General features: G+C 38.7%; 1 protein-coding gene across 4 annotated transcripts in view; it reads right to left on the bottom strand.

Annotated features, from left to right (window-relative positions):
- Positions 1–26,931, bottom strand: part of Tmem232 (transmembrane protein 232) — a 214,701-nt gene that overhangs the window by 103,503 nt on the left and 84,267 nt on the right. For 3 of the 4 annotated variants that reach the window (XM_028755705.1, XM_028755703.1, XM_028755704.1), the window contains exons 10-11: positions 21,983–22,161; positions 739–974 (exon numbers count right to left, since the gene is read on the bottom strand). In XM_028755705.1, the coding sequence (XP_028611538.1) occupies positions 739–974; positions 21,983–22,161 (415 nt within the window). The remainder of the gene's footprint in view (positions 1–738; positions 975–21,982; positions 22,162–26,931) is intronic. The other variant, XM_028755706.1, reaches the window with a different exon arrangement.

Genomic DNA, 26,931 nt, shown 5'->3' with positions numbered 1-26,931 from the left:
AATGAGCTGGGTTGAAAAATAAAATCTTCCTGTCTAAAATAAAGCTTTATAGGAATATTAAACCATGTAAATCATACCCATAGTAAAGATTCACAATGAGATTCTTCATTTTTTTTAATATATCAGAAGAGTAGAAATAAGGGAAATACCTAAGTACATTTGTAATAAACATCTTAAGATCCTGACTATATCATTGAAGATATGTCAAATACATATTGAAAATTATTCACCTATATCAATCTATCCCAAGTCTACATTTTCCTAAGAAGCAAATTTAGAGTAAACTTATTCTAAAGTAAAATTAGAAGTAAATTTAAGGACATCCACAAGTGTTTGCAGTATAAAATATATTATCCTTATACTTGCAATTTATCAAATTATTACTGTTTAAGACTATTGGAGCACATGAATTTAATACACATTGAAATATGTAGATATGTATATATATATACAAACAGGCCTAAAAATGAAGTCTTAAATGTTTAAACATCAGGTATGTGTAGTTCTTTTTTTTTTTTAACTTGTATTCTTTCAAAAGAATCACCTTAATACTGATTTGCATGTTGTGCCAATTCTATTCTAAATATGAAAAGATCATTCCTGAGAAGGCTGCTGCTTTCTGAAGAGGAACCTCCTCGGCATAAAACTTAGGAAGTGAAAGGGAGAAACTGAGTCAAGTATACTGTTTGTACCTGTGAACTGTCGCCCCACAGTGAAATAAAACCCAGTTTCACTTACTTTACAGTAAAACGCAGAACTCTCTTTTTTGCAGGCTGCTGTTCTCTGATAAAGTGTTTTCTTTGCAGGTCTATTTCTGGCATCTTTGGAGAGAGGGCTGTGACATCGAGAGAGGGGAAAAAGAGTCTGGAGAGAGTGTTAGCGATTCTCCACCCGATGTACTTGGAGAAAACTTCTTCTCTTGAGTTTGGTGTGGCCTTTGTGCTGAAAGGGTCAGCTGGGTCATTTAATTCAGCCTGTTGGAGGAAAAAAACCCAAGAGTTTGGAATATAGTCAAATGAAATAAAAATCTAAGTTATGTAATAAAAGATAATGTGTATGTTTTCTTTGACTAATGTTACCTTCTTTCTATTAAAAAGGAGTAATTGTGAGCTCAGAGGGTAAAGGTTCTTGCCATAAACACCGATTGTCTGAGTTTGATCCACAGGTCCCATGTAGAGGAGGAGAGAATATATGTCTACAAGCTGTCGTCTGACCTCCACAAGCACACCTGTGTGTGTGCAGCACACATGGACATGAATAAATGTAATAAAAATTTTGTAAATTTAATCTTTGAAATAACCTCAGCAAAAAGAACAATTATATATCACAGTTAGGTCATTTGTATTTAATGTGATGATAAAATTCACATTTTAAATATAATGTACTTGACATACAGAAGTTTCTTCAACATTTACACACACTTTAAGTACTGTATACTTCATTATATTCTTTACTCTGCTTATAGCTAAAACCCCATTAAAGTGAAGACAGCATTTCTGTAGAATAGATTTTTAAATCAAAAGGAATATAGAAACAATGGCTTTGCACTTAGCTACAACTGAAAATGTTTTAGGATTCTTATTCATTGTTTTTTTATGTTACTGTAATGCCACATAAAGCATGAAAACTATGTGTACTAATCAAGTACCATATTATATTTCAAAAAATGCCAATTGTAATTAATGGCATATGCCAAAGCCATGACAAAGAGTACAAAATATCTGAAATATTACAACAAATTCTAGTCAAAGTGAGAAACTGTTCAAAATCACCAATATATGTTTCATACTATCCATGACTGAGTTCTGAAATATTTAAAGGCTTATTTTCTTTGGTTTCACTTAGTTTTTTGAAGACCTACATGCTGTCATCTGACCTCCACAAGCACATCTGTGCGTGTGTAACACACACTAATCATCTCAATTCCACCAATAAAAAGACACAGAATAACACTGGATACAAAAACAAGATCCATTCTTGGTTTTGCTGCATCCAAGAAACACACATATTACCATCAAGAATAAGCATTACCCCAGAGTAATGGTGGGAAAAAAATATTCCAAGCCAATGACCCCAAGAAGCAAGCCAGTGGAGCCATTCTAACATCTAACAAAATAGATTTCAAACAAAAAATAATCTGAAAAGATAGGGAAGGTCACTATACATCCATCAAATAAAAAAAATCCACCTAGAGGATAAATATTATCCTAGAGGATAAATATTTATGCACTAAACGCAAGGGCACCAAAGTTCATGAATGAAACACTACTACATTTTAAATCACATGCTGAGTCTCACACACTGATAGTGAGTGACTCTAATACCCAACTCTATTAGACAAGTCATCCAGACAAAAACTAAACAGAAATGCTGGAGTTAATAACTTCATAAACCAAATGGACCTAACATGTATTTACAGAACATTTCACCCAAACACAACAGTGTGGGGTGGTGGGATGTGAAAGGCAGCTGGGCGCCTATTCAACCATAAGCTTCAAACCCCGGACCCTCATGGGATGGAAGGCATTTGGCATAGCTCATGGCGTCTGGCTCTTTTCACTCAGTCTCAGCCTCACACCGCCCCTCGCATAGAGACATCTTTGGCCACAAGTCACGTAGGAATAGTGCCTCAGGCTCTCCCACATGTAGATGAGGCATCTCCAAGCTCTCAGACCAAGCCAATAGGGGTTACCTGCTGCCAGACCTTACCCCACCCCAAACTGTATATATTGACCCGACTCAGGAGAAGTAAAGTGTGTGAGAATCATCCAGTTGTCCAAGAGTTTCTGTCGTGGACCCTCTGCTCTTCACCAGCTAGCCGGCATCTCACTACCTCAGCAAGAGCTGTAACACTAGAGCTGTAACACTTCAGAAGAGGTCTGCTCTCCCAAAATGCCTTCGGGATACTCCCCTCCCCACTGCCTGGACCAGCTTGTTGCCAGAGATGAGTGCAGCTTTTGGGAGTAAACAGGCAGTGACAGCTGAGCCACAGTTGGAGGCAGCAGCAGAGGCAGCACTCTCTCCTCTTGGCCCGGACCTTCTGCACTGGGTCAGGTGGGACAGCAGAGATGTGGGCGGGGCTGCGATGGAGGCAGTGACAGACCCTCCCTGCACGCACCCTGTCCCCAGTTGGGCCAGAGATCGTCTTGGGACACCCTCTGGCAGGGACCTACACAACAGAACATACTTCCTTCTCAGCATCTCATGAAACTTTCTTCAAAATTGACTAGATACTCAGACATGAAGCAAGTCTCAACAGATACAAGAAAATTAAAATAAACCTTGTAAACCTTGTATTCAGTCTGACTACCACAGATTTAAATCTGGATAATCAACAACAACAGAAACAACAGAAAGCTGGGTACTGGAATCCTATCCAACTCCTCATTGATACTAAAGTCATAGACCTTGCAGAAGAACCTACAACACTCTTTACTTATCTCTAACTACATCCTAAACATATCCTTATAAACACAGATAAGTATAGTCTTCAGTCTTCATCATGGAAACTTCTTTTTGCAACAGAAAGGACCCTCCACAGGAAACCACCACCAATCAAAACACAGCCTTGTAGAGCCCAGTCCCAAAGCACTACCACACCTAAGGCTCAGGGAACATGGCTGAAGTTGGAGCAGAATGATTATAAGACCCAGAGGGTCAGGAAGTATGCTGTGACATTGTGTCTCCTAGTAATAGCAGATCCTATATCAATAAGCATGAGCTGAACAAGGACCAGCAATAGACACACCAAAGTGGATGAGGCCTTAACCCTATACAAAGAACTATAGACAGCCAAGGAATGCTGAAATGGGCAGAAATAGTCTCCTTCAGGGCAAGTGCACCAATTGGTTATTCAATATCAAATGGTTGAGACTGAAGACATGTGGGGCAGTAGGCTATGAGAAAAGCCAGAAAGCTTGGTAGAAAGACCTGAAGCCCCGGAAACCTTGGTCTGAAGAAGACCAGTAGGACGGAAGGTTGATTCGAACTTTCTCAAGGCCATATATGTCTCTCTTAGCTTCCGATTCCCACAGCCCCTCCCACGGAGTGGTCCATGGCCTTTATCACGTAGGAATAACACCTCCATGCAAATAAGGCATCCCCAAGCTCTCAAACCAAACCAATAAAAGTTACTTGTTCTCCCCCAAAAACTGTGTGTGTGTATATATATATATACGTATATATATATACACACACATATATATATATATATATATATATATATATATATATATATATATATATATATATATATATATCCCCAGAGCTTGCTATGTGGTGTGAGACCTCCTGCTGTCAAGTGCTTTTCACGATTCCTTGCCAGTCGCTGGCTATCCTGCGCATTTCAAAGGATAACAACTCTCCTCTCCTCCCTGCGGGCAGAACGAACCATAACACTTTTCTTCTGTGGACACGCCCAAGCTGCCCCTGGAAAGAGGGAACCAAAAGAGCCGGTAACACTCGTCTGCATTTGGAGGCTGGGACAGTGGCCCTGCTCTGTGCCACTGAAAAGTGCGCTGTGTCCCAGCTCACAGCCTCGCTCTCTCTCTTCGCTTCTGCCGCTGTCTCATTCCCTGCCGTCTCGCTTCCTGCCGGTGACTGTCGCAGCTGCAGCTGCCACCACCACCTCTGGGGGCTGCAAGCCGAGCGGAGGCCACCACCGAGCACGAGCCCCGTCGTCCCACTGGCTGCTGAAGGGGCACCTTCCACGCCCCCACCCCCATAGTCCATCTGCCCGCCCCCCCCCCCTCAGTCTGGACTGGAGCGGACATGCCACTCCCCCGGGAGGTCTCCGCTGGCTCTTGTTGCGTTCTTGTTCGAGCCCGCCTCAGCCGACCGCAGAAGGCGCCCAGCAAAGACATACATACAAGTGACATTATTCAGAGAGCAGGTTGTATTTAGGAATACATATTCATAAAATAACAATTGTTAAATAAAGGGGCCATGAATTTCAAGGAGAATGAAAAGAGGTATATAGGAGAAATGGAGGAAGGAAGGGGCATGGAGAAATATTGTAAAATTAAAATCTCAAAAGCAGACAAAAATTAAATTAAAACTTTTAAAGTAATCTTTCTGTATTACTCTTCCTGGAAATTTCCAGGAAAGAATACAGGCTCTACAGCTTGAAATAACTGAAATTAGGTTTTGCTTTTCCATATTACCAGGGAATATAACCTTTCTTGGTGTGTTTAGTAGAGTTTTGTTCTGCCTAGGGTTAAGTGAAATCATATGGAATATTGTTCTCGTAGATGGTGTAAAACTTAACAGACCTAAGTTCCTCTCATGGCTGCCTAGAATCTGCTTCTACACCCAAACTAGAAATACTTGGCCCAGTCTTTAGCATCTCAAAGCCAATTTGGTACCCAAATGAGGTCATGCTTATAATTCTATTGTTATGGTCTATATTCAGCTTCCTTCTAACAAGCTACACCTCAGACACTTAAATGTCACCTATGCACAAACTTAAATCTTTAGTTCTTGTCCATATATTTAACAAAGTATTGATAACTATCTCTTAAGCTAGATTCCTACTTATTCTTACTATTATCTTGCCTGTGGGGCATGACTCAATCCTCACCTTTAACTACTCGGTAAGTAATTACATTTTCACTGAATGTCCCTCTTTTTCAGTGATGTCTACATAGGCTTTAATGAGTCAGAGTTGCATTTATTATTGGATTATTAATATTTAGTTTTGTTTGGGAAAATGGCAAAATTTAGCGTCAATGTAATTTGGAATTAAAATTGTAGGAGTGGAATTCTAAGGATGAGTTCTTGCACACATACCCTTAGCACAGGCAGAAACAGGCATCTGCCCTTTGATTTTGTAGTGGAATAAAGATGGAGAAGCTAGCATTAATGCAGGATGGTAGGAAGATGATAAATCAGCAAAGTAGGAAATCTTCCATGGAATTGGGATCTAGTAACAATTCAAAAGGGAGAAAAAAAGAAATCTCCAGAGTCCCAAATTTTGAATCAATAATTAAGGAAATGTAGAAAACACAACAAAATCTGAGCTAACTCAAATACTAGTACAGAAGATGGCTCTACATTTTCTTATATAATATTAGAGCTGAAAATTTACTTGCTTTGCAAAATCTTTTCCCAACTTTGATGGTTAGTTGTTACATTCCATGGGAATCCTAATCACACAAAGGAACAGAGTGAGTAACTCTTTGTCACTAAAAGTCTGTCAGGAAGGCATGGTTTTTCATTACCTTGGACAGTGTTGCAAATGCATTATGGCTCTACTTGTGGGTGCATTAAAGTTTTAGATGGACTGGTGAGCAGGGTTAAAGGACTGAATAAGAACATTATGTTTCTCACTCACAAGTTATGTGGTTTTCTGCAAGTTATTCAATCTCTCTGTACATTTTTGTCTACTACTGAGTTGAAGATGTAACAACTTGCTTAAGGGATCTTGTAAATTTTAAACTTGAAAGTAGACCGTGTTTTCTGGCTCTTTCAGACCTCGAATCTACTCAACCTGTCAGCCTGTCCTTTATATTTGCTTTCAGAAAAAGTATGACATAGTACAAACAGCAGAGGCTTGGAGTAACGTTCACTGACCGAGCACGGACCACCTACCGTTTACTTCGGTAGGTACCACTATTCCTACCATCGGCAATGATGGTAGGAGAGTTATGAAGCTTAATGGAAGAGCTGGGTGAGTTGCTTAGTACTTTGTTACGCCCATGCGCTGTACAGGCTCTGTGAGCATGCATGCTGCCTTAAGCATGGTGCTGTGACTTGAGCACTTAGTTGCTAGGAATCTAAGGAGAACACAATCTCCAAAAGCATATTTACCCTTCTACATCTAGCTTTCTCATTTATGTCAAAATACAAATCAGGTGTGAAGGAGGAGACAGGCACTGAGAAGCAAAATAAGACTGATCGCTGTCCCTTCTGCCCAACAGGCAGCACTCAGACTGCAGAGATGTCACGAAGTATAAAAACTATTTTATTTTTAATAATCTTATCATTGAATTATAACCTCAGAGGGTTTTATCTGATGAGTCAAAGACACCCTGAATAAAGTCACACATTCACTGGAGCTATGCATATTTCCCTTTGATGTTCCAGGTCATGTAGCAGATGGCAGAAAGTCTTTAGATGTGATGGCTTCTCCTGCATGTGTCAACATAAGCTGCTGACTCCACAGTACCGAAAAGCCTTCCTCAATATAAGTCTTTCTGGAAACATTTCAAACAGGACACCTTAATTAGCATTTGCCTATTAGGCTGCTCTGACAAGATTTTCTTTATATTGGGTTTATATTCACTTCGGTACACAAAAGGACTTGTGTTTAGGGATCTATTGATTTTCATCTCAAATATTCTTGTTAGATATTTTACCTCTCCTCAAACCTCAGAAAGCATTCAGTATACATACATATATATTTTTTTCAGCAGATATAATGAGATTACTGATGGCAGAATGTTACTATGGATTTAAAAAATATATACTGTATGGTAGTACCTAGTATAGTTAGCAATGGATTCATCAGCACTGAAAATGAATTTAAGTATTAAATAAAAAAATCTTCATTAAATTTAAAAGTCTACCATACAAAGTGGATATCTGATTTTAATGTATGAGAAGATCTCTATTTACCTCTGTCAGCATTCTAGTACACACCTTCCCCACATGGTGTTCACTAGATCATTATAAAAGCTTCATTTCACTCCCTGTAAGTTACAGTACTGTAAGACATGATCAGTGATTGGAGAAGTAAGGGGATAGGACAGAAAAGAGCAAAGCTTGTGTTACAGACACAGTCACTAGCAATACCCAAAATGAGAGTATAATGCATTTTTAACTTTGGCCAGATTTCTTAAGTCATGAGCCTTCACTATACAGGTGCTGTTTTTAATGTTCCTTACTCACATAAAGGAACGGCTAAAAATAGACACACTTGAGTCATGAACATCTTCTAGACAGTTTATATCACCTTCAAATGAGGCATCAAGGAAAGACATGTAAGATGGTCCTGTGGAACTTATGAATAAGCAAGTTATTAAAGAAGCATGAGCAGATTAGAATAAACAACTAAACCTTGAAGGGTTTTATTGCAGATGAATGCAATCAACAGGGTGTCAAAGAAGAAATAAAAGAGAGAGGTTCATTCTGGGATGTTCATGTTTTACAGTAAAAATATAAAAGTCACTTGCTTAGAAAATATTCCTATTCAATCTGATTTTAAAACATGATTTTAATAGAGCCAAACCATTCAGCACAGTAACCTGTGGATGAAATATGCTCATTTTCTAGAACCTGATTTGGGTTTGCCTTACTTGTCTATGTGACATTTGCTTAGCTGTCTTGTTATGATTGCATTAACTGTATTAAGAAGGAAGGATATAAGAATATAAATGGATATGTGTATGCTTAACTGAGAAGATGGCACAGAGGGAAGATTATTAGCTCTGGAATACAAGAAACTCAAATTCAACACAGCAATACCAGGAAGACAGAAGCTGGGGCTGCCAGTGACGCTCAGAGGTCCTCAGCCCACTACTTGGGTTGGCTGAATAGTAAATATAGGAATTTTTAAGAACATAGCTTAGAGACTATTTCTCCTAGAGCCTGTACCATCTATACCATCAAATACCATGAAAAACCTTTTGTGACCAAAGACATAAGAAAGAGGCAAGAAAAAAAAACACTGAATTAATAATAAATCAACTGTAAGCATTTACATCTTATCCATGCCAGTATAGAAAGCTCATCCCATAAAACTAACTGTTTTATTTAAAGCTGTCGGTTTCATATAGTCTAGCATCATCTGTCTCATTGAGGCACTATCTATATTCTATTGGACTGTGAGCATGTCTGTGGGGGATTGTCTTGATTGTGCTCATCAATGTTAAATACCCATCCCGAAGGTTGGTAGCACCATTCTCTGTATCTGGAGTATGTACTATATAAGAAAGAAAGGGAGCTGTATGCTAGCATGCATTAATCAGTGTATTCCTCTCTGCTTTTTGACATAATGTGACCAGTTTCTCAAGCCCCCATCATTGGGCCTTCCCTGCTATGATTGGCTATCATGAGAAACCATGAGCTAAAACCTTTCTCCCCTAAGTTGCCTTTATCAAAGTATTTTTATCACACAATGGTTGAGGGAACTGAGACACCATTTAAAAATCAGATTGAAAAATCAAACCTGAAATAAACGGAAACCTACAAAATTCACTGCTGCTGAATCACACTGTGTGCAGATGTGCATCACCCAGACACATCCTGATACACATGCACACATGTAATTCATACCTCAACCCATAGCAGAGGTGAATCAGCCCAAGCTGTCATACATGTGGGGAAGCTTTTTGTATTACCTACTGTTAGGTCATCTTTCTTAGGACTATATCACTTCATTCTTCAGTACCCAGTTCTAGTCAATCAATGTAAAATTTCAGTTTCTGCATAACAAAAAAATTGTTCAAATTTCATCATTTCTATAAGGAAAAATCAGGATTAGGAAATTTTGGGGGAAATAGATGGATTTGGAAAGAGTAATATTAAATGAAGTGACCCAAATTCAGAAAGACAAGAAACCACAGTTTCTCTCTCACATGCAGATTCTAGCTTGTATATATGTATGGAGGGGTATAAATGTGTTTGAAGCCTACAAAACTAGAAAGGAAACCAAAAGAAGATAAAGCTAGGTGCCAAGGAAGAAACAGAGACAAATGAACGTATGTGATCCCCAAAGCAGAAGGCAGGCTGAAGGCCACGTTATAAGCAGGGGTCCACCAGGAAGGGGGCAGAGACATAGGAGGGGGAGCAACTCTGAAAACACATTTTGAAAACACTATATTATAGTGTTTAATGCCTTCCATGGGAATTTTAAAAATAAGAGTTAAATAAGCATCAGCTATTTTATTTATATAAGACGAGAAATTTTGCACCGAATGATGTGTACAGGACTGCTTGAGGTAGGATAATCTGAGACAGGAAGCATCACATATCTCTGGCAACAGGAAATATGATAGATAAATTGTAAGTTAATGGGATGAAGTGCTGAGCCACGATCTAAATTGTTACACAGAATGTTGATGCATCTGGGAAATATGTTAGCTGGCATAGACAAATGCTAATTGTGTGATACATGAATCTGCTCACATTATCAAAACCTAGAGATTGGGATAGATATCTTATTTTAAGGAGAGCAGTGTGATCAGGAGGGATAAACGTATGAAGCCTTAATTTTTAAATGTTTCAAAAACATTAAAAAAGTCACTTCTTAGGTGTTCATATTTGGTATATCAGAACTAAACATTTTTAAATTTGTGTATCTTTACTTTGTTTCTATTTCAATAAAAATTAAGGCTATAGAGTGTCAGAAAGTACAATGGATGAAAAATTAAAACCATATACTTTGTGACTGTTTAATACCAGAAAGTAAGAAAGTGCTAAACAAAAAGAGGAACAGGAGGAGGACGAAAAGGAAAAGAAGGAGAGGGATAAGCAGGAGGAAGAGGAAGGAAAGGAAGGAGAGGAGGAGAAAAAAAAACAAAAACAAAACCCATGATGCCTAGAGGAATGTGGAAATGACAGAGGAAAAATTGAAACAGTAGAAAACATGTGGTAATAAAAGAGTGTTGGGTAGCCATTTGGAAAGAACTGTATGGGTTTGTAAAGATGGCTGAACAGTACATAGACAATTTGAGGGAAAAACGCTTTTGAATTACCAATTCACAAGTGAATGAAATCCAAATGAAGAAGAGGTGGAAAAATAACCGTCTTTGTGTTAAAAAGAAAACTTGTATTTATTCCACAGAGAGGACCAGGTCTTCCACCATCCACACAGAGGACCAGATATCCCATCACAACACACAGAACTGTTTCACTGTCTTAGGGTTACTATTGCCAAGAAAAAACATCAAGACCAAAAGCAACTTGTGGAGGAAAGGGTTTGTTTGCTTATACTTCCACATCACTAATCATCACCAAAGGAAATTAGGCAAAAACTCAAACAAGACAGTATCCTAGAGGCAGGAACTGATTCAGAAGCCACGGAGGAATGCTTGATCCTCATGACTTTCTCAGCCTACTTTCCTAGAGTACCCAGGATCACCAGCCCAGGGATGACACCATCCACAGTGAGTTGGGCCTTCCCCCATCAATCACCAATCAAGAAGATTCAACACAGCTTTATTAACATGATAGTCTAGTGGGGATTTTTTTTTCAGTTGAGTTTCCCTCTTTCAAAGTGGCCCTAGCATGTATAAAGCTGACATAAAACTAGCAAGCATAATTGACTCCTTGCCAACTTGACAAATCAATAGGTGCTATTGAACAATAACTTCCTATTTTGCTCATCCTCAAGCTAGCATATTAATAAATAAAAACATGCAATATAAACTATATATATATATGTATATACATATATATGTGTGTGTGTGTGTGTGTGTAATATAAGCAATTACAAACTTAAAATTCCTAAAATTTTTACAAATTCCAGCACTTTAAAATTCAGTCTTTATGGAAAAAAAATTAAAATTCTCTTTTAAATCCAAAGTCTCTATAAAACTTCAAAATCTCTTTAAAAGTTCAAAGGCTTTCAACAGTAGATTCATGTAAAAATCAAAATAAGTTAAATACTTTCTAATTCTAAGAGGGAAAACCCCAGGGCGCGGTCATAATCTAAACAAAGTAAAACCCGCTCCACTCATTTAAAGCTTGGTGTTAGACTTCTGGGATTCACTCACCACCCTCTGGACGCCTCCTAAGGGCTGGCTGCAGCACACACAGCCTGTCTCATGGGCTCAGGAGCAAATCCACTCTACAGTTCCTGCCCCTGCCCTCGTTGCTTGTCCCATGGCACAGGCATCTCCAAAATGCTGGGACTGCACTTTGACCTAGCCTCTCCTGGGCTCTCTTATGGCGCCAATTCTCAACTCTCTGCATGGCTTCTTTAGTCCTGAGGTGGCTTCAACTACTAGACCTTCTCCAGTCGTCTCTTGTGCCAAAACTCAGCTGCTCTACACAACACTTTTATGCTTGTAAAACCAATACCACCTGGCGACTCATTTTTTAAAATTTATTTTTATTTATTTGTTTTAATCAAATCATAATTTTTGCTTATTCACACAGGGGTTATAAACACAAAAAGGCAGGAGGTGGGGAAAGGGATGGCACCAGACCATGGGTGTTCAGGGGGAGTTCTGCTAGCATGAAATACAGCCTCTAGAACACAACTTCTCTGTGCTGAAACTAAGGAAACACTTCCCACAAGATTTCAGCTCAGTGGTGCTGGTCTTTTCTTAATTCCTGCTAATTTCTCAGCTTCAGCTGAACTGCATCAACTGTCCCAGCAAAGCAATGGGTTCATTTAAGTTCTGGTTTCTCCATAGTCACAGCTGGCTTCTTAGCCCAGCTGAGAAGAACCATGGATTCTTAATTCAAAGTTGCAAATGGCTCCCATAAAACCTTTAAGAGTCTCAGAAGTCTCATTGTAACTCCACAAGCCACGCCTCCATCTGTGCTGCCCTCTACATTCTTACATCTCCCAAGCTCCTTCAGAATAGCCTGTGGAGCTCTTGACTCTCAATGACTTTTCCAGACCAAAGTTCTAAAGACCTTCCACAATCTCCCAGAACATGGTCAGGTCTGTTGTGGTAACACCCCATGATCTTCTGTCCACATCCATCTTAGTTAGGGTTACTATTTCTGGATAGAACACTATTAAAAAAAAAAAGCAACTTTTGGAGGAAAGCAATGTGGGGAAGAAAAGGTTTATTTGGCTTACACTTCCCACATCACTGTTCATCATCTAAGGAACTCAGGCAGGGCAGGAGGCAGAGGCCATGGAGGGGTGCTGCTTACTGGCTTGCTCCTCATAACTTGCTCCATGTGTATATGCAGTACTCACACACAAATACGCTCACACACAACCCACTCAAGGTTTTTTTTTTTTAAGGAATTCAGTAGAGGAGGAAAGTCAGTGTATAATAAAGGTATGATTTGAAGCAGTGTAGGTAACCATGTATCTAAAAGCAAGTTAGCTAATCTTGGAGAAAATATGAATCCTCATTTAAATTTTTAATTTTCACATCTGTAAAATAAAGGTAAAAATAGCACATGTCATAATTTTATGCTAATCTGATAATTAAGGCAAATATAGGACACACAGCAAATGCTTTACCAGTTTTAATAATACTATTACTGACTTTTATTTTTAATAATAAGACTGAACCAGAGAGTGGACATATATGTGATTTTACTGCTTCATAAGTGGAGGCAGTTGGGAATTTAAGGCTAGCCTCTACTATAAAGCAAGCTTGAGGCCAGTCTGACGATACTCAAACCTTGTCTCAAGCACTTAAGCAAAACAAAAATAATACCAACAGTGTAGTAAAATAAAATCCCATGTGTATAGATCTCAAACTCAAAGCTTGCTGTATAGGAATGTTGCTCCTAAACACAACCATTTACTTAACTCATCGTTTCAAGGTTGGTAGCTAGAGGTGAGAACAGCAGAGGGATGCTTACGATTTTATCAGACTCACTTCCATGATGTCGAGTTCTGTGGAGATGGGCCAGTCTCATGCAGGGAAGTGGATGAGCTAGGGAGGCTCTGCTTGGTGCCAGGTTTTATTTTATCTTCTACTGAGTAATGAACTTTGGGACATGACAGTTACAATGTTCGAGGAGAAGACACAAAAGACTTTACTTTGTATGCCTCTGTCAAACTTCAGCTTGCATAAAATTACCCAAATCAAGTTGAAGATAACAATAGTTTATTTCTCACTAATATAAAACAGTATCTATGTGTCTAGAATGTTCAAAGTGTTTTGATGGGGCTACCCGTATATTTACTCCCCCATTTAAATTATTGATATATGATTGAAAACTATGTCTACTACATAACATGCTAAAATTTTTATGTTTGGATCATTGTCTCAGACTTCTTTACATTCTCATATTAAATAAAAATAGATTTAATAGAGACTTGATAAGTATATTTTCATATACTTACTTTTTAATTTTTAGAATTTATATGCAGTTTTAAAAAGAAATGGGCAATGATGGTGTAAACCTTGAATTCTAGCATTCAGGAGGCAGAGACACACAGATTTCTGAGTTTAAAGCCAGCCTGGTCTACAGAGTGAGTTCCAAGACAGCCAGGACTACACACACACACACACACACACACACACACACACACACACAACTGTCTCAAAAAATTCCTTGAAATAGTCCAAGTTTCACAACACAGCCAATCCACTGCTGAACCATGGGTCTACTCAACTGAGCAAAACCTCTTAGATGCTGATGCTGACATGAGACTGACAGCTTCAGACTGCTCTAAACGCATAGTGGCATAATTAACAATATTCAATCAGATCTGTTCTTCTCTGGATAAGTAAAAATTTAAATGCCAATTAAAATTCTAATATATCTTCTCCTTAAATGTTTCTTATGGATACAATATCAGTATTATTATTTAATAAAGATAATTTAAAAGATTTGTTTTATTCATAAGTTAAGTGACAATCTACAAGAGGGAACAGATTGTCTGCCTATAGGCTCAAAGTGCAAATCAAAAGTTCAAGAATGTGGCAACTGACCTTTCTAAAAATATTCAACATGGGATTCTGACAACATTCATGCAAAGAGCTTTATGAAGCAGATGGTCCCAAAACCAGAACGCTTGATAATTTTGCTGGAAACGTCAGTGGGACAATTCATGTTTGCAGACTCAAACTGAACTCTTGCCGTAGGCTTTGTTTGTACTTGCGTTTTCAGGTTTCACTGATGACACAAATGTGATTCAAATTCCTGAAATCCTCATTACAGTCAAGGACACATCCAACAACAAACTTGTCTGGAATATCATATGCAGCAAAGTCTTGCCTGTATCCAACACTTTGAGAGGTCGTTTTCACCAACCCACTTGTGATAATTAGCATTGGGGAGGTTAAACTGCTTGTCCCAGGAGAGTGAGGCTCACATTGTTTTACCAGTGTCAATTATGATATCATCAAGACAGTCTTTCTACAGTCATAGGAATGGGTCTATCACTATTTCTATTCAGTGATCAATGCAGTGAAGCCAGTTAACAAAGAATGTATAGATCCCCCTGAGCACACAGAAGGCCACAATGTAACGCCTCCCATCCCTTTCATGACATCTTTATCGAGTCTTTTCAGTCCTATCCATAATCAGCCCCTGTGGAATAAACTTCTTTTCCAAGTCTTCAGCATAGCAATTAGGCATAGAAAATAAACCTAGAGCATGGACTGGTTCATCCTCACTAATTGCCATGCTGGGGCTTTAGGTCGCCAAGACAGAGGCAGCTGGTGCAACAGTGGGATGAGGAGGAAGCCGGGGAAGGGCTTTTGCTATCTTTAAAATTATATTAGCCTATAGGAAACATATAACTTTTCCTTCATTTGTACTGTCTTAATAGTAATCAAAGGCAAAATAAATTAAATGATATTTCATACATTAGATATCTTAAAATTTGTGTCTAGAAATCATAGTTTTGCTGTTCAGTAACTTAATTACCTCTATCTGATTCTAAATAACCTTGATATAAGGCAGGCCTAGAGTGACTGTCTTCTGATCTTCATCATATATGTTATACTTATGATGTATTATTTACTATGAATTGAATACTAAATTAAATTTATACTAAATTAATATAGCTGCTTTCAGAAATTTCTAATTTAGAGTTTTCTCTGAAGAAAACTTGCCTCCCCATCATTTCCGGGTTCAAAGTGAGACCCTTCTACAGCCTAAGTGTCAAAAACACATGCACAACTGTTGAGCTTGTAACTATCCCAACTGTCTACTCACTGTCTGAGTATGAGGCTTTGCTTGGATTATGTAGTATCTGCTATATTTGCTATGCCTGATTGACTTATGAATTTCAAATGTAATTATCTATAGATATTTGCTAAAACATTGAAAACAGAAGAACATTTTACATCAAATGATTGGCCCTGAACACACACATAAAAACAGAATTCTAGTAATAGAATACACAAATGTAAGCTAGCTTATGGGGTTACAGTGTCATCCATTTGAGATTTGAAGTGGCATAGAAAATAGCACATCAGAGAACAGTAGACATAATCGAAAGAGTCATAAAAACAAACAGGAAAGAAGAGAATAAAGGTCCATGATAGGTATGTGCTTCTGACTCTATTAAAGTTGTTCAGAGGGCTGATTGCCATTTCTGTTACACCCCCGACAGTCTATACAAAGTCAGGAGTGAGGTCTACTGAGAATAGGAGAGCATGGAGAATTTCTGTCCCAGGTCCCAGTAGAGGGACTACTAGGTGATGTAGTACTGGTCACTACAGCTAGTTTTCTTTTCACTCGTTCATTCTGAGCTCTCGGTCAAAAAAACAAATAAAATTTAAGTAGAGCATAATGGCAAATTGGTGAAAGTAAAACATTTTAGTTCCAACAGGCAGTCATTCATCTGTTTTCTTCCAAGGGTGGGGAATATTTCCTAATCTTATGTAATTCGTACATATTATCAACCACACCATACTGAGGATTAAAAAGCTGTCAAGTTAAACTTTGATTTTTTACTAAGAATGTGAAGCACAGACTCTGAATCATCAACTGGCTGACCTTCTACCCTGTCAACATTTGTTAAGCCTATAATAATGAATTATGAAATATAACAATAACTAATTTAAACCTGAGAAAGAGCAAGAAACTTCAATGACAGGAGAAAAACATATACTTTAAAATGACGAGATATCAACCTGACTGAAAATAAGATATAAAGAAGAAATAACAGCATTTTGTAAATGGGCAAAGTGTCAGGCAGATGACACATTACTTCTGACTGGAGTGAACTGGCCTGAGACAGGCTGACTCCATGTTAGGCTGCAAACTAGCAGTTCAGAAGACCAGGCTTGAGTTTCTACTTCCCACAACCGGCCAAGTCAGTTACTGGAACAACCAACTGCAGGCTTGTGTAAAATGGACCCCTCCCAGCTTGCAGGAGCTGAACTTATAGCCAAGAGGTCAAGAGAATTGGCATGAAACAAGAATAGCTAGTCTGAATCTTAGCATCACACAGGCCCCAGAGATAAAAACCACCAATCAAGATATAGATCACCTACCCCAATGTTCCTCTTTTTAGCTTTAAAACTGAATCTGTGAATTCAGTCGGGGTCCTTCCATCCTGATGGAATTGGGCCCCTGCATGCGTTTTTCAGCAACTCATGGACCCTAACATTTCAGTGTCATATCTGCATTTTCACGAGAATGACTCAGTAACTTCAAAACCTCTCAAATTTTTACTATGCAATTTTAGACACTTTTGAGGGTGGGTAATTAACTCACTGCTACAAGTTAGCTATAAAACAACCATGAAACATGATTAAGTTGTAGGGTTTCATCAGCATACTTATAAATGCCTCTAAAGGAAACAGCCTGAAACACAACAGTTTCCCTCCTATCTGTGGACTTCTAGCAGCTTGTTAGGGTGGTGCCTCAGGCCTGAGCTGCCATTGGTGCTGTTTACCCTGACTACCCAAAGATGGAAACCCGATTGACCACAAGGAGATCTGCCTACTTGCAGAATCTCATTCACAGCTATGTCCAAACCTAAGAGCAACTCATCCTTGTGAGAACCAGGCCAATACCAGCTCAGACTCCTTATTTTGGAACCTTTAAACAAACCATACTCCAAAAATCATCAGTCCTCCATCAATTCTGGAAAGTTTTTCTAGCATTTGGACCATATTTTTATGACCTGAGGAAACGAAGAAGCCACTACAGGAGAAATAATTTAATTGGTTTCCTTTGTATTGTTATTACCTTTAATTCCCTTGAGATATTTCCCAACTTGAATTCCTTCATGTGAAGTTTATCAACATTTGATATTAAGTTTTTATTATATATTAAATATAACATAAAAATATAAAATATAAAATATAGTTTTATTTTATATTAAATATAAATGTTCCCTTCTTTCATCGTTCATTTTAGGAATAGTAAGAGACTGGAGGTTTTAAAACACAAATTTTATGATTTCTATTTATTTGTTTAGCAGAAATTATATTTACTTTATAATATTAACTCAACAGTCACAGGCAGCCTATTCATTGAGGACTTATTGGTCTCACTTTCAGAGAAGGACTGAGAGATAAATACAGTCGAGGTCACCCAAGGATAGCATCTCTGTAATGGCCTTCAGCTTGCCCCAGGGTCCTGGGGCTTCTGTGCCACCCATACTGGACTTTCCCTCTCCTGTGGGTGTCCAGTAGTGATGAGCAAGGCTAGTATACCTGAGCACCCAAAACTATTGAGGCTATGGGCTTTAATTTGTTGCAGTCCAGTCTATTATACGCAGTTGGAATTTCAACTCTTGCTTCATTTCTGTTCATGGCTATTCCAGCAATACATTCTGACAACTTCTTCGCATTTTTCATTTACAATATGACATATTTCCAATGGGGAACTGCCGCGCCTAAGTGCACAGGTTGTCATGACTAAGTACCATGTTAAATGATGTGGTAATGAATATGTTCATCTTGGTTTCCTACATACACTAAATCGATTTGATCATTTTTGGTTTCTCAGAAATCCATTCATTCTCCCACTTGATTGGCCAGGGATCTCAAAAGACTATAAACTATAAGATGAACATATATTATAAGAATTTGTTAGATGGGTTCACGTTAAAATAGTAACAAGTACTTCACACTGAAGAAGCTGAGAACCCATCAGTTGCTTGGTCGCTGGGACTGGGTGCCTCGAAGTAGGAGTCCTTCAGTGGACGTCTCAGACTGTGAGGCTGGGTGACTTAGCAGCTGTAATCTGGTGTAAAAACCTGGAAGGTTCCTAGAGAGCTGTGTGTCCTTAGTGAAGGATTGGACCCTGGAAACACCAGTCTAACATCACCAAAGAGCGAAGTAGCGAGAGGGTCAGGGTGAGTCAACTCAGAGCAAAGGGAAGCCTGAGCCAGACAAAGGTGAAGAATCTTCCTTCTGGCTGCGCGCCTTTTATCTGGGATCCCATCAGGACCCGCCCTTCCCACATCGATTATAACAATCAGGGCTTTCTTCTTTTTCAGCTACATATTTGACTTTAATTGTTAACAATTACTGCTCAGCAAAATCAAAACCATCATATCATATATAGTAGACCAGTTATTTCTGGAATGGTCTAAGAATTCTTAATATTTTTGTAGCCTTGGAGGATGGATTTTTTTTTTAATTGGATGTTTTACTTACATTTCATATGTTGTCCCCTTACCCCATTCCCCACCCACCCAGGAACCCCCTATCCCCTCACCCCTCCTCCTTCTTCTCTGGAGATGTAACCCCTGCCTACCCACCCCCACTTCCACCTCCCCACCCTCAAAATTCCCTCCCCCTGGGGCATCCAGCCTTCAGGAATCAACTCATTTTCTCTTATTCATTTTGCTCACCTCTAACTCCTTCCACATCCTTTGTGCCTTACTCCCTATTGGATTCCTTTCCTCTAATTCATATATATGTGTAAATATACATGCACATAAACATATATGCATAAATATATACTTGAATAAATAAATAAACAGAACCTGTTGGATCTATTTGGTGTTGCATGTATGTATATGATTTCAGGGCTGACCACTTAGTGTTGAATGACCAATTAAGAGCCTCATTCCTGGGGAAAGAACATTTCTAGAGCTTTTAACCTCCTCCTTTAGCTGCTTGTAGCGGGGGGTTGGTTTTGGTTTAGTTTGGTTTGGTGTTTGGTTTGGTTTGGTTTGTTGTCTAAGGATAGCCCCTGGAAATTTCCCCTTTACATGTTAGCATATCTGCCAGTGTTGTCGTTGTCTAGGTCTTGTTTAGATGGCCATATTTTTAAGGTATCGTTAAGTAGAGCTTCCCTGTCATTTCTAAGAGAATCAACTTTACAGCATACTTCCTGGCCCTCTGGCTCACACAGTCTTTCTTCCCCTCATCCTTTGATGTTCCCTGGGCTCTAGGAACAGGAATTGTGTGGAGGGTGTTTCCCATGGGCCTCAGCTTCACATGATTGAACAGTCATGGTGATCTCTGTCTATTGCAAAGCGAATGGGAGCTACACTAACTGTGGCTTTAAGGATAAGTATTTAGAATGCAATTAGGAAGTATGCTGGTAGTAGTTCTCTTCTAAGATCCATGATTTCAATAGCCTTAAGTAGTTGGCTATGTTTCCAGTAACAGGAATGATTTTGTTCCAGTTGAGTTAGCCTTACGTCCAGTTAGAGAGTTGTTTAGTGGTACAATGCCACTACTGTACCCTTAGGAATATCTTGCCTTGCTGGTGATAGTTGTGGTCCAATGGCTTCAAGGCTGGGTAAGACTGTTGGTTGCTTCTGCCTTGGCAGGTTGTATAGTACTTTCCAGGACTATAAAAGTTACCCACAGGGAGAAGGTTTTTAAGTCAGGGCCTCAAAGTCCTCTGTCCAAAGTTCTTAGTGTCTTCTTCAGCAATAGGGACTTATCTTTTATCTCTGGGAAGCAGCTCAGGACAGCAGCAATACCTAATCAGAACTATTCTTCATGTGTGGCTCCCTACCCAGCTGGTCATCATTTGTACCAAGCTGACATTAAGACCAGCCATCACACTCTGTATTCTCAAATACATTAGCACAAACTTTCTTAGAGCTTCATTCCATTTACCCCTCCAGTTTTTGTGATAAATATTTCTCTATTTTTCCCATTGGTACCTATTCTACAAATTGTCTACTGTGCTCCAAAGAACAATTTTGAACTATTCAATTTTATGTTTTGATTGAATAATCTATTACTCTATTTTTTATAATTTTTTTTGGTTTTGGTTTTTGCAAACAGCTTAACTTTTTCCCTAAATTTTACTTTATGCCCTATATCTGGTCTAGAAGCAGCTTCTGTGTGTACATAGTATATGTATGGGTTGTGGGGATATTTGCATGTGTTCAAGACATGAAAGCGGAATTAGAATTACTAAAGAAAGCAGAAGCTGAGATAAAACTGGAAATGAAAACCTGAGGTAAGCCTCACCAAAAGAGCATAAGACATGGAAAAAAGCATCCCAGACATGGAAGGGAGGAGAGAAGAAATAAATAGAAGACAATATAGAAGAAATGGACATCACAGTCAAAGTAAATATGAAACAAATCCAAGCACAAAACATCTAGGAAATCTTGAACTCTATGAAAGAGCAAGTCATAGGCATAGAGGGGTAAAAAACTGAGGCCAAACGTGAAGAAATGACTTCAACAAAATCATAGAAGAAAATTTCCCTGAGTCTTCCAAGGTACAAGAAGCATACAGAACACCAAATAGACAGGATCAAAAAAGAAATGATCCACAACACGTAATAATTGAAATACTAAATACACACATATACATATAATAAATATACATATTAAAATCTGCAAGGCAAAGAGACTAAGTAACAGATGGCTTCTCAGTGAAGACTCTAGGAGCTCGAAGAGCCAGGACAGATGTTCTACAAATTCTAAGAAGCCACAGAGGACAGCTAACCTCTCTGACCGCTCTGTGTATAAAATAGTGCCACATTCCTCAAACCCACCTCCCTTCCCAGAAGGAACCCTGGGGTTAGAAGTCCATGTTCCTGAAACTTTATCATTTACCAAGCTTCTATGCCATATTTTTCTGAAAAGAGGGAGAAACTGTGGCTTGGTGACTTAGAGGTCTGCCTACTACATACCTGTGAGAACTTTTCACTGTATCAATGTACTGAAATCGGTGTTTGAATTAGTCTCTGCTTGGGTTGTTTTATTTGGTTTTGGCCTGTGTTTGCTGAGTTTATTTAATTCTGCTTATACTAAAAGTTTCAAGGATCTCATTTTATAATGTCATCTGGAACTTGGCTCTTGTCATTGAACAGTAGTAGGTACCCATGGAACTCAAGGTGACATGCTGGGTGACAAGCCACTACTGCTCATTGGACATGAAGTTCCACTTTCTGTACAGAGCTGCTAAACATGGTTCCTGCTGATGGGAGGACAAGTTTGAGGGCTTACCTGGGCTATAACTAATGCACCTTGGATTCGAGGGTCTTCCTCATAATCCTTTATCTTTTGCAGTGTTTGCCATATCATGTGTCTAAGTCCATCCTGTTCCTCATCACCTTGAAGTTCCCATGACATCTTCACCAGGTTATACACTATTCCATAGTATCCAATCCAGATCACCTTCTCACCTGCAGGGATGATGATGATGATGATGATGATGATGATGATGATCCACAAGGAGGAGAAAGAGAAAGAAGGTAACAATTTTTGAGACTATACTGTCTTATGCATAAAAAAAGACAAATTCAACTTTATTCACATTGATAATTAATGCTATTAATCTAGAGAAATTGAAATTTAGAACACTCTCAAACCTAAACACCACAAAATAGTTAGAAATTTAGCTATATTAAGTTCTGCTCTGAAGATTAAAATAATATCATTTATTATCCAATTACTCTTTTTAACTAGCTAGGCTATATTTTATATGATGATGCTTAGCATCGATAATTCTGATTTAAGTAGAGACAGGAGAAATAAATTTGAATAATAAAATAATAATACAGTCCACAGAAGAGAGATAAACTAAATTTAGTTAAAGAATAATATGGAAAAACACTGGGCCTATGGGAAAAACTTAAATTTTCAAAGGAAAAAGAATACACTTTTACAACAAGATGGAAAGTTTTAAAAACCCAAATCTTCAAAAAGAATAATTTCTATTTTAAAAACCCAGATATAATCACTCATGCCTTTATTTCCAGCACTCAGGAGGCAAAAGCAGATAGATCTCTGTGAGTCTGAAGCCAGCCTGGTCTACATAGTGAGTTCCAGGACAGCCAGAGCTACATAGTGAGATTCCTGCCTTGAACAAAACAAACAAAAGAATAATAATTATTATTTTAATTGACATAAACTGGAGTCCCAACTATGTCTGGATTCTAGCCTGTGCTATACATCTGTTATATAGGCCTTATATTTATTTAGCACATGTGTGAGATATATATATGTGTGTGCGTGTGCGTGTGCGTGTGTGTGTTTAACACATGAAAGGAAATACATGACCAACTTGTTTCAAAGGTTCCCTATTGTCACACAGCTGATGAGCAATAAAGTAGGTAAAGCTCTATGTGATCTATGCCATGCAACACATGCCCTAATTCAGACAAGGACTGTTCTTTCTAATTCACACATTTATTCTTAGGGAAAGAAAGACTACAAGGTAAGAAAAGTAAGGGAAATGTTAGGAGAAAGAGAAAATGTGCACACATTTGAGATATTGAAGAAAGGCATCCTCTAATCTCCTATCCTAAAGGTCATACACTCTTTATGTCACTGTCACTTACAAAGAAAGGGAGGAAGGAAAGAAGGAAGGAAGGAAGGAAGAAAGAAAGGCAAGCAGCCAGGCATCTGGTAAGATGTTCCTCCCCATGTCAACTAAATTATGTACAACTAAGGGACTGTGATATTCAAAATTCTGTAACTGAAAAATGGGTCTATTGATGAATAGTAATGTTTCCCACTACCAAAACAGAATACAATAAAAAATGCAAATTTAATTATGTTTTCTTTCTTGGAAATAGAAACCAGTGGCTTCAAGCATTGGACCAGTCTGGGGAGCTGGGATGACTTAGATGAGAATTTGGAGAGCGGTAGATCCTTGAAAAGATGATGTAATGGGACACCTGGTAGAGTATGGAAGGGAGCTGGAGGAGGCAAGACCTCACCTGACTTTGGAAGCAAGGTGATTTGGAGAAAGGGTAGAGATGGATGTTGGAGACTAGCTCCTCATACCAGAAAGAAAAAAAGTCAGCCAACAAGTGCTACTCCAGATTCCTACTCACCTTATAGTCAGGCTTACTGCAGACAAAGTAACTGGAAAGGGGATATCATTTGAAATGTAAATGAATAAAGTGATTAATAAAAATGGCAGAGGGGGGGAAGGAAAGAAGGGAGGGAGGGAGGGAGGTCAAAGACTGGAGTTCTTGAGTAAATGCTGAATTCTGTCTTCTAAGGTTAATGTAAACTATCCCTTTCATTTAAACCCTATGTCTGTCCATCCAACAGTACACTACACTTTAGCTGCCTCTAAGCCATTCTTCTAAGTTCATTTCCTATTAAGAAACTCTCTGAATCTTCATAGTTCGTTTCCTGACTTGCACTTACAAAATTACTTGTCTATCATATTGGAAGTGTGTGTGTTGTCCATAGTTCTGGGAAGTGGGTATTGTTTGATCACTCTGAGTTACCTCACTTAGCCTCATGACTACAGCACAGAGGATGAGGGCAAAAACAATCTCCATTTGAGTGCTGCTTAACTGCTTTTAAGGACAAAACTGGAGTTGCACTAAAGGAAATGAAGTAGCTGAACCAATAATAGGGCTCCTGCAGAGGTGCAGTTCAAATGAAAAAGGGGATGTCACACTGGGCTGAAGTTCATTTTAATATGAAGGCTGTAAAGTTAGCTAAAAGTAAATGGTGCCATATGCAATGGTTGATGTCTCAGTAAAGGTGCGATGCTATGTCTGTTCCTTGCAGTGCTCCATCCAGTCAGTGAACTGTGTGATACGAGTGGTATGATAATAGGTCCTTATTGTGACAGGCAGGAGGATACCAGAAAGGAAGAAACAAATGCCAGCTATCAGGGAGAACAACTGATAAAATTTGTGCGGTGGGTGAAGAATGTCAAGGTCAAAGAAGAAGCTTGGTTTTTTTTTTTTTTTTAAGTTAGGAGACAGAAACAATCATGAAATCGCTTTAGAAAATGAGACTGTTGTTCGAAGGAGTCACTTTGGGAGACAAGGCAAAGAGCGTTTGGAAAATGTGGAAGGATGGGTGGGGGGAGGGTCTGGCTTCCAGTGGGGCAAAGTTTTTTCTTAAAACATACCTGAAAGAAGTGCACCATGAAAAACATGAGTGGTGTTGCTTTACATAGTGGGATAATAGTGAGATTCATACAGGTAAAGACTATTTAAGGGTTTTATTATCATTATTATTATTTTTATTATTGTATTTTCTAAATGTATTCATTTTGTGTGTCAGGGTGTGTGTGAGAGAGAGTGTGTGTGTGAGTGTGTGTGTGTGTATGTGTATGAGTCTGTGGATGTGTGTATATGTCTGTGAGTGTGTGTGTTGGCATATAGGAGTCAGAGGACAGCTTGAGGGAATCAGTTTTCTCCGTCTACCATGTGGTTCGCAGGATTAAACTCAGATCATCAAGCCTGATGGCAAATACCTGCACCAACTGAGGCATCTCATTTGTCCCAACTTTGAATTTTTAAGTTATTTTTGAAACTGAGTCATAGGTGAGAAAAGGCTTAATAAGATTTACTTCTGGTGATTATATATATATATATATATATATATATATATATATATATATATGTGTGTGTGTGTGTGTGTGTGTGTGTGTGTGTGTGTGTGTGTGTATATGTGTATATATATATTGTGTGTGTTACGGGCAAATGCCTGTGAAGAGCAGAAAAGGGTGTTAGACCCCTATGAGCTGAACACACAATAGAATCTCAACTCCAGCCTCATTATAGAGCTCTTGATCACCAAGTCAACTCCCTAGCCATGAAAAGGGCTTTGAATCGTAAAACAAATATCCTTTCTTACAGATTTAAACCCATTTTTTAAAAGATTTATTTATTTTATGTATGTGAGTACACTGTAGCTGTCTTCAGACACCAGAAGAGGGCATCAGATCCCATTACAGATGCTTGTGAGCCACCATGTGGTTGCTGGGAATTGAACTCAGGACCTGTGGAAGAGCAGTCATCTGTCCTCATCAGTCTGCTGCGCCATCTCTCCAGGCCTTAAGCCCATTTTTAATTGTTAAATTGTTTTCTCCATTTTCTATGTTTTCTGTTCTGTTTCTATTGTTGTTGCTGAAACAGAGTCTCATGTAAACCAGACTGACCTTGAATACACCATATAATCCATGCTGGCCTTGAACATGTAATTAGACAATCCGCTCTCTACTGTTGAGACTGCAGGTATGTACCACTATTTAATTATACAATCCCAATTTATACATTTCTTTTTTTGAAATCCATCACCCATAGCTGTGTTTAAACCCTGAGCAAAGGTCTCACCAAGTCTCCCAGCATAATATAGAACTGTTTTCATTAAGGGGAAAATTATTCCAATCACAGTTGAAGTTGCTCACATCTGTGGCCAGTTAGCCTATTGTGTTTCAATTTATAGAAGTAGTTCTCAGCCTTCCTATACTGAGATCTTTAATACAGATCCTCATTTTGTGCTGATCCCCATCCATAAAAGTATTTCATTACCATATCATAACTATAATTTTGCTACTGTTATGCATCATTTTTTTGCAACACTGGAAGTTGGCTTTATTTTTTTTGCATGTTTTATTTACATTTCATATGTTGTCCCCTTACCCCATCTCCCACCCACCCAGGAACCCCCATCCCCTCACCCCTCCTCCTGCTTCTCTGCGGATGTACCCCTACCTACCTGCACATGGGCTGGATACTCAGGTGGAATGGTCTTCAGACGGCCTCTCCTTCAGTTTCTGTCCCTCACTTTGTCTCCATATTTGCTCCCTTGAGTATTTTGTTGCTCCTTCTAAGAAGGACCGAATCACCCCCACTTGGTCTTCCTTCTTCATGAGCTTCATGTGGCCTGTGAGTTGCATCTCGAGTGTTTCAAGGTTCAGGGCTAATATCCAATAATCAGTGAGTGAATACCATGTGTGTTCTTTTGTGATTAGTTTACCTCACTCAGGATGATAATTTCTAGTTCCATCCATTTACCTAGGAATTTCTCGAATTCATTGTTTTTAATAGCTGAGTAATACTCCATTGTGTAAATGTAGCACATTTTTTGAATCCATTCCTCAGTTGAAGGACATCTGGGTTCTTTTCAGCTTCTGGCTATTATAAATAAGGCTGCTATGAACATAGTTAAGCATATGTCCTTGTTATATGTTC

The sequence above is a fragment of the Grammomys surdaster genome, unplaced genomic scaffold (genome assembly GCF_004785775.1).
Source record: "Grammomys surdaster isolate TR1022 unplaced genomic scaffold, NIH_TR_1.0 126076, whole genome shotgun sequence".
In the NCBI taxonomy this organism is placed as follows: Eukaryota; Metazoa; Chordata; class Mammalia; order Rodentia; family Muridae; genus Grammomys; species Grammomys surdaster.
Note: the sequence above shows the minus strand (reverse complement) of the source record. Positions and strands in the feature narration are given on the sequence as shown.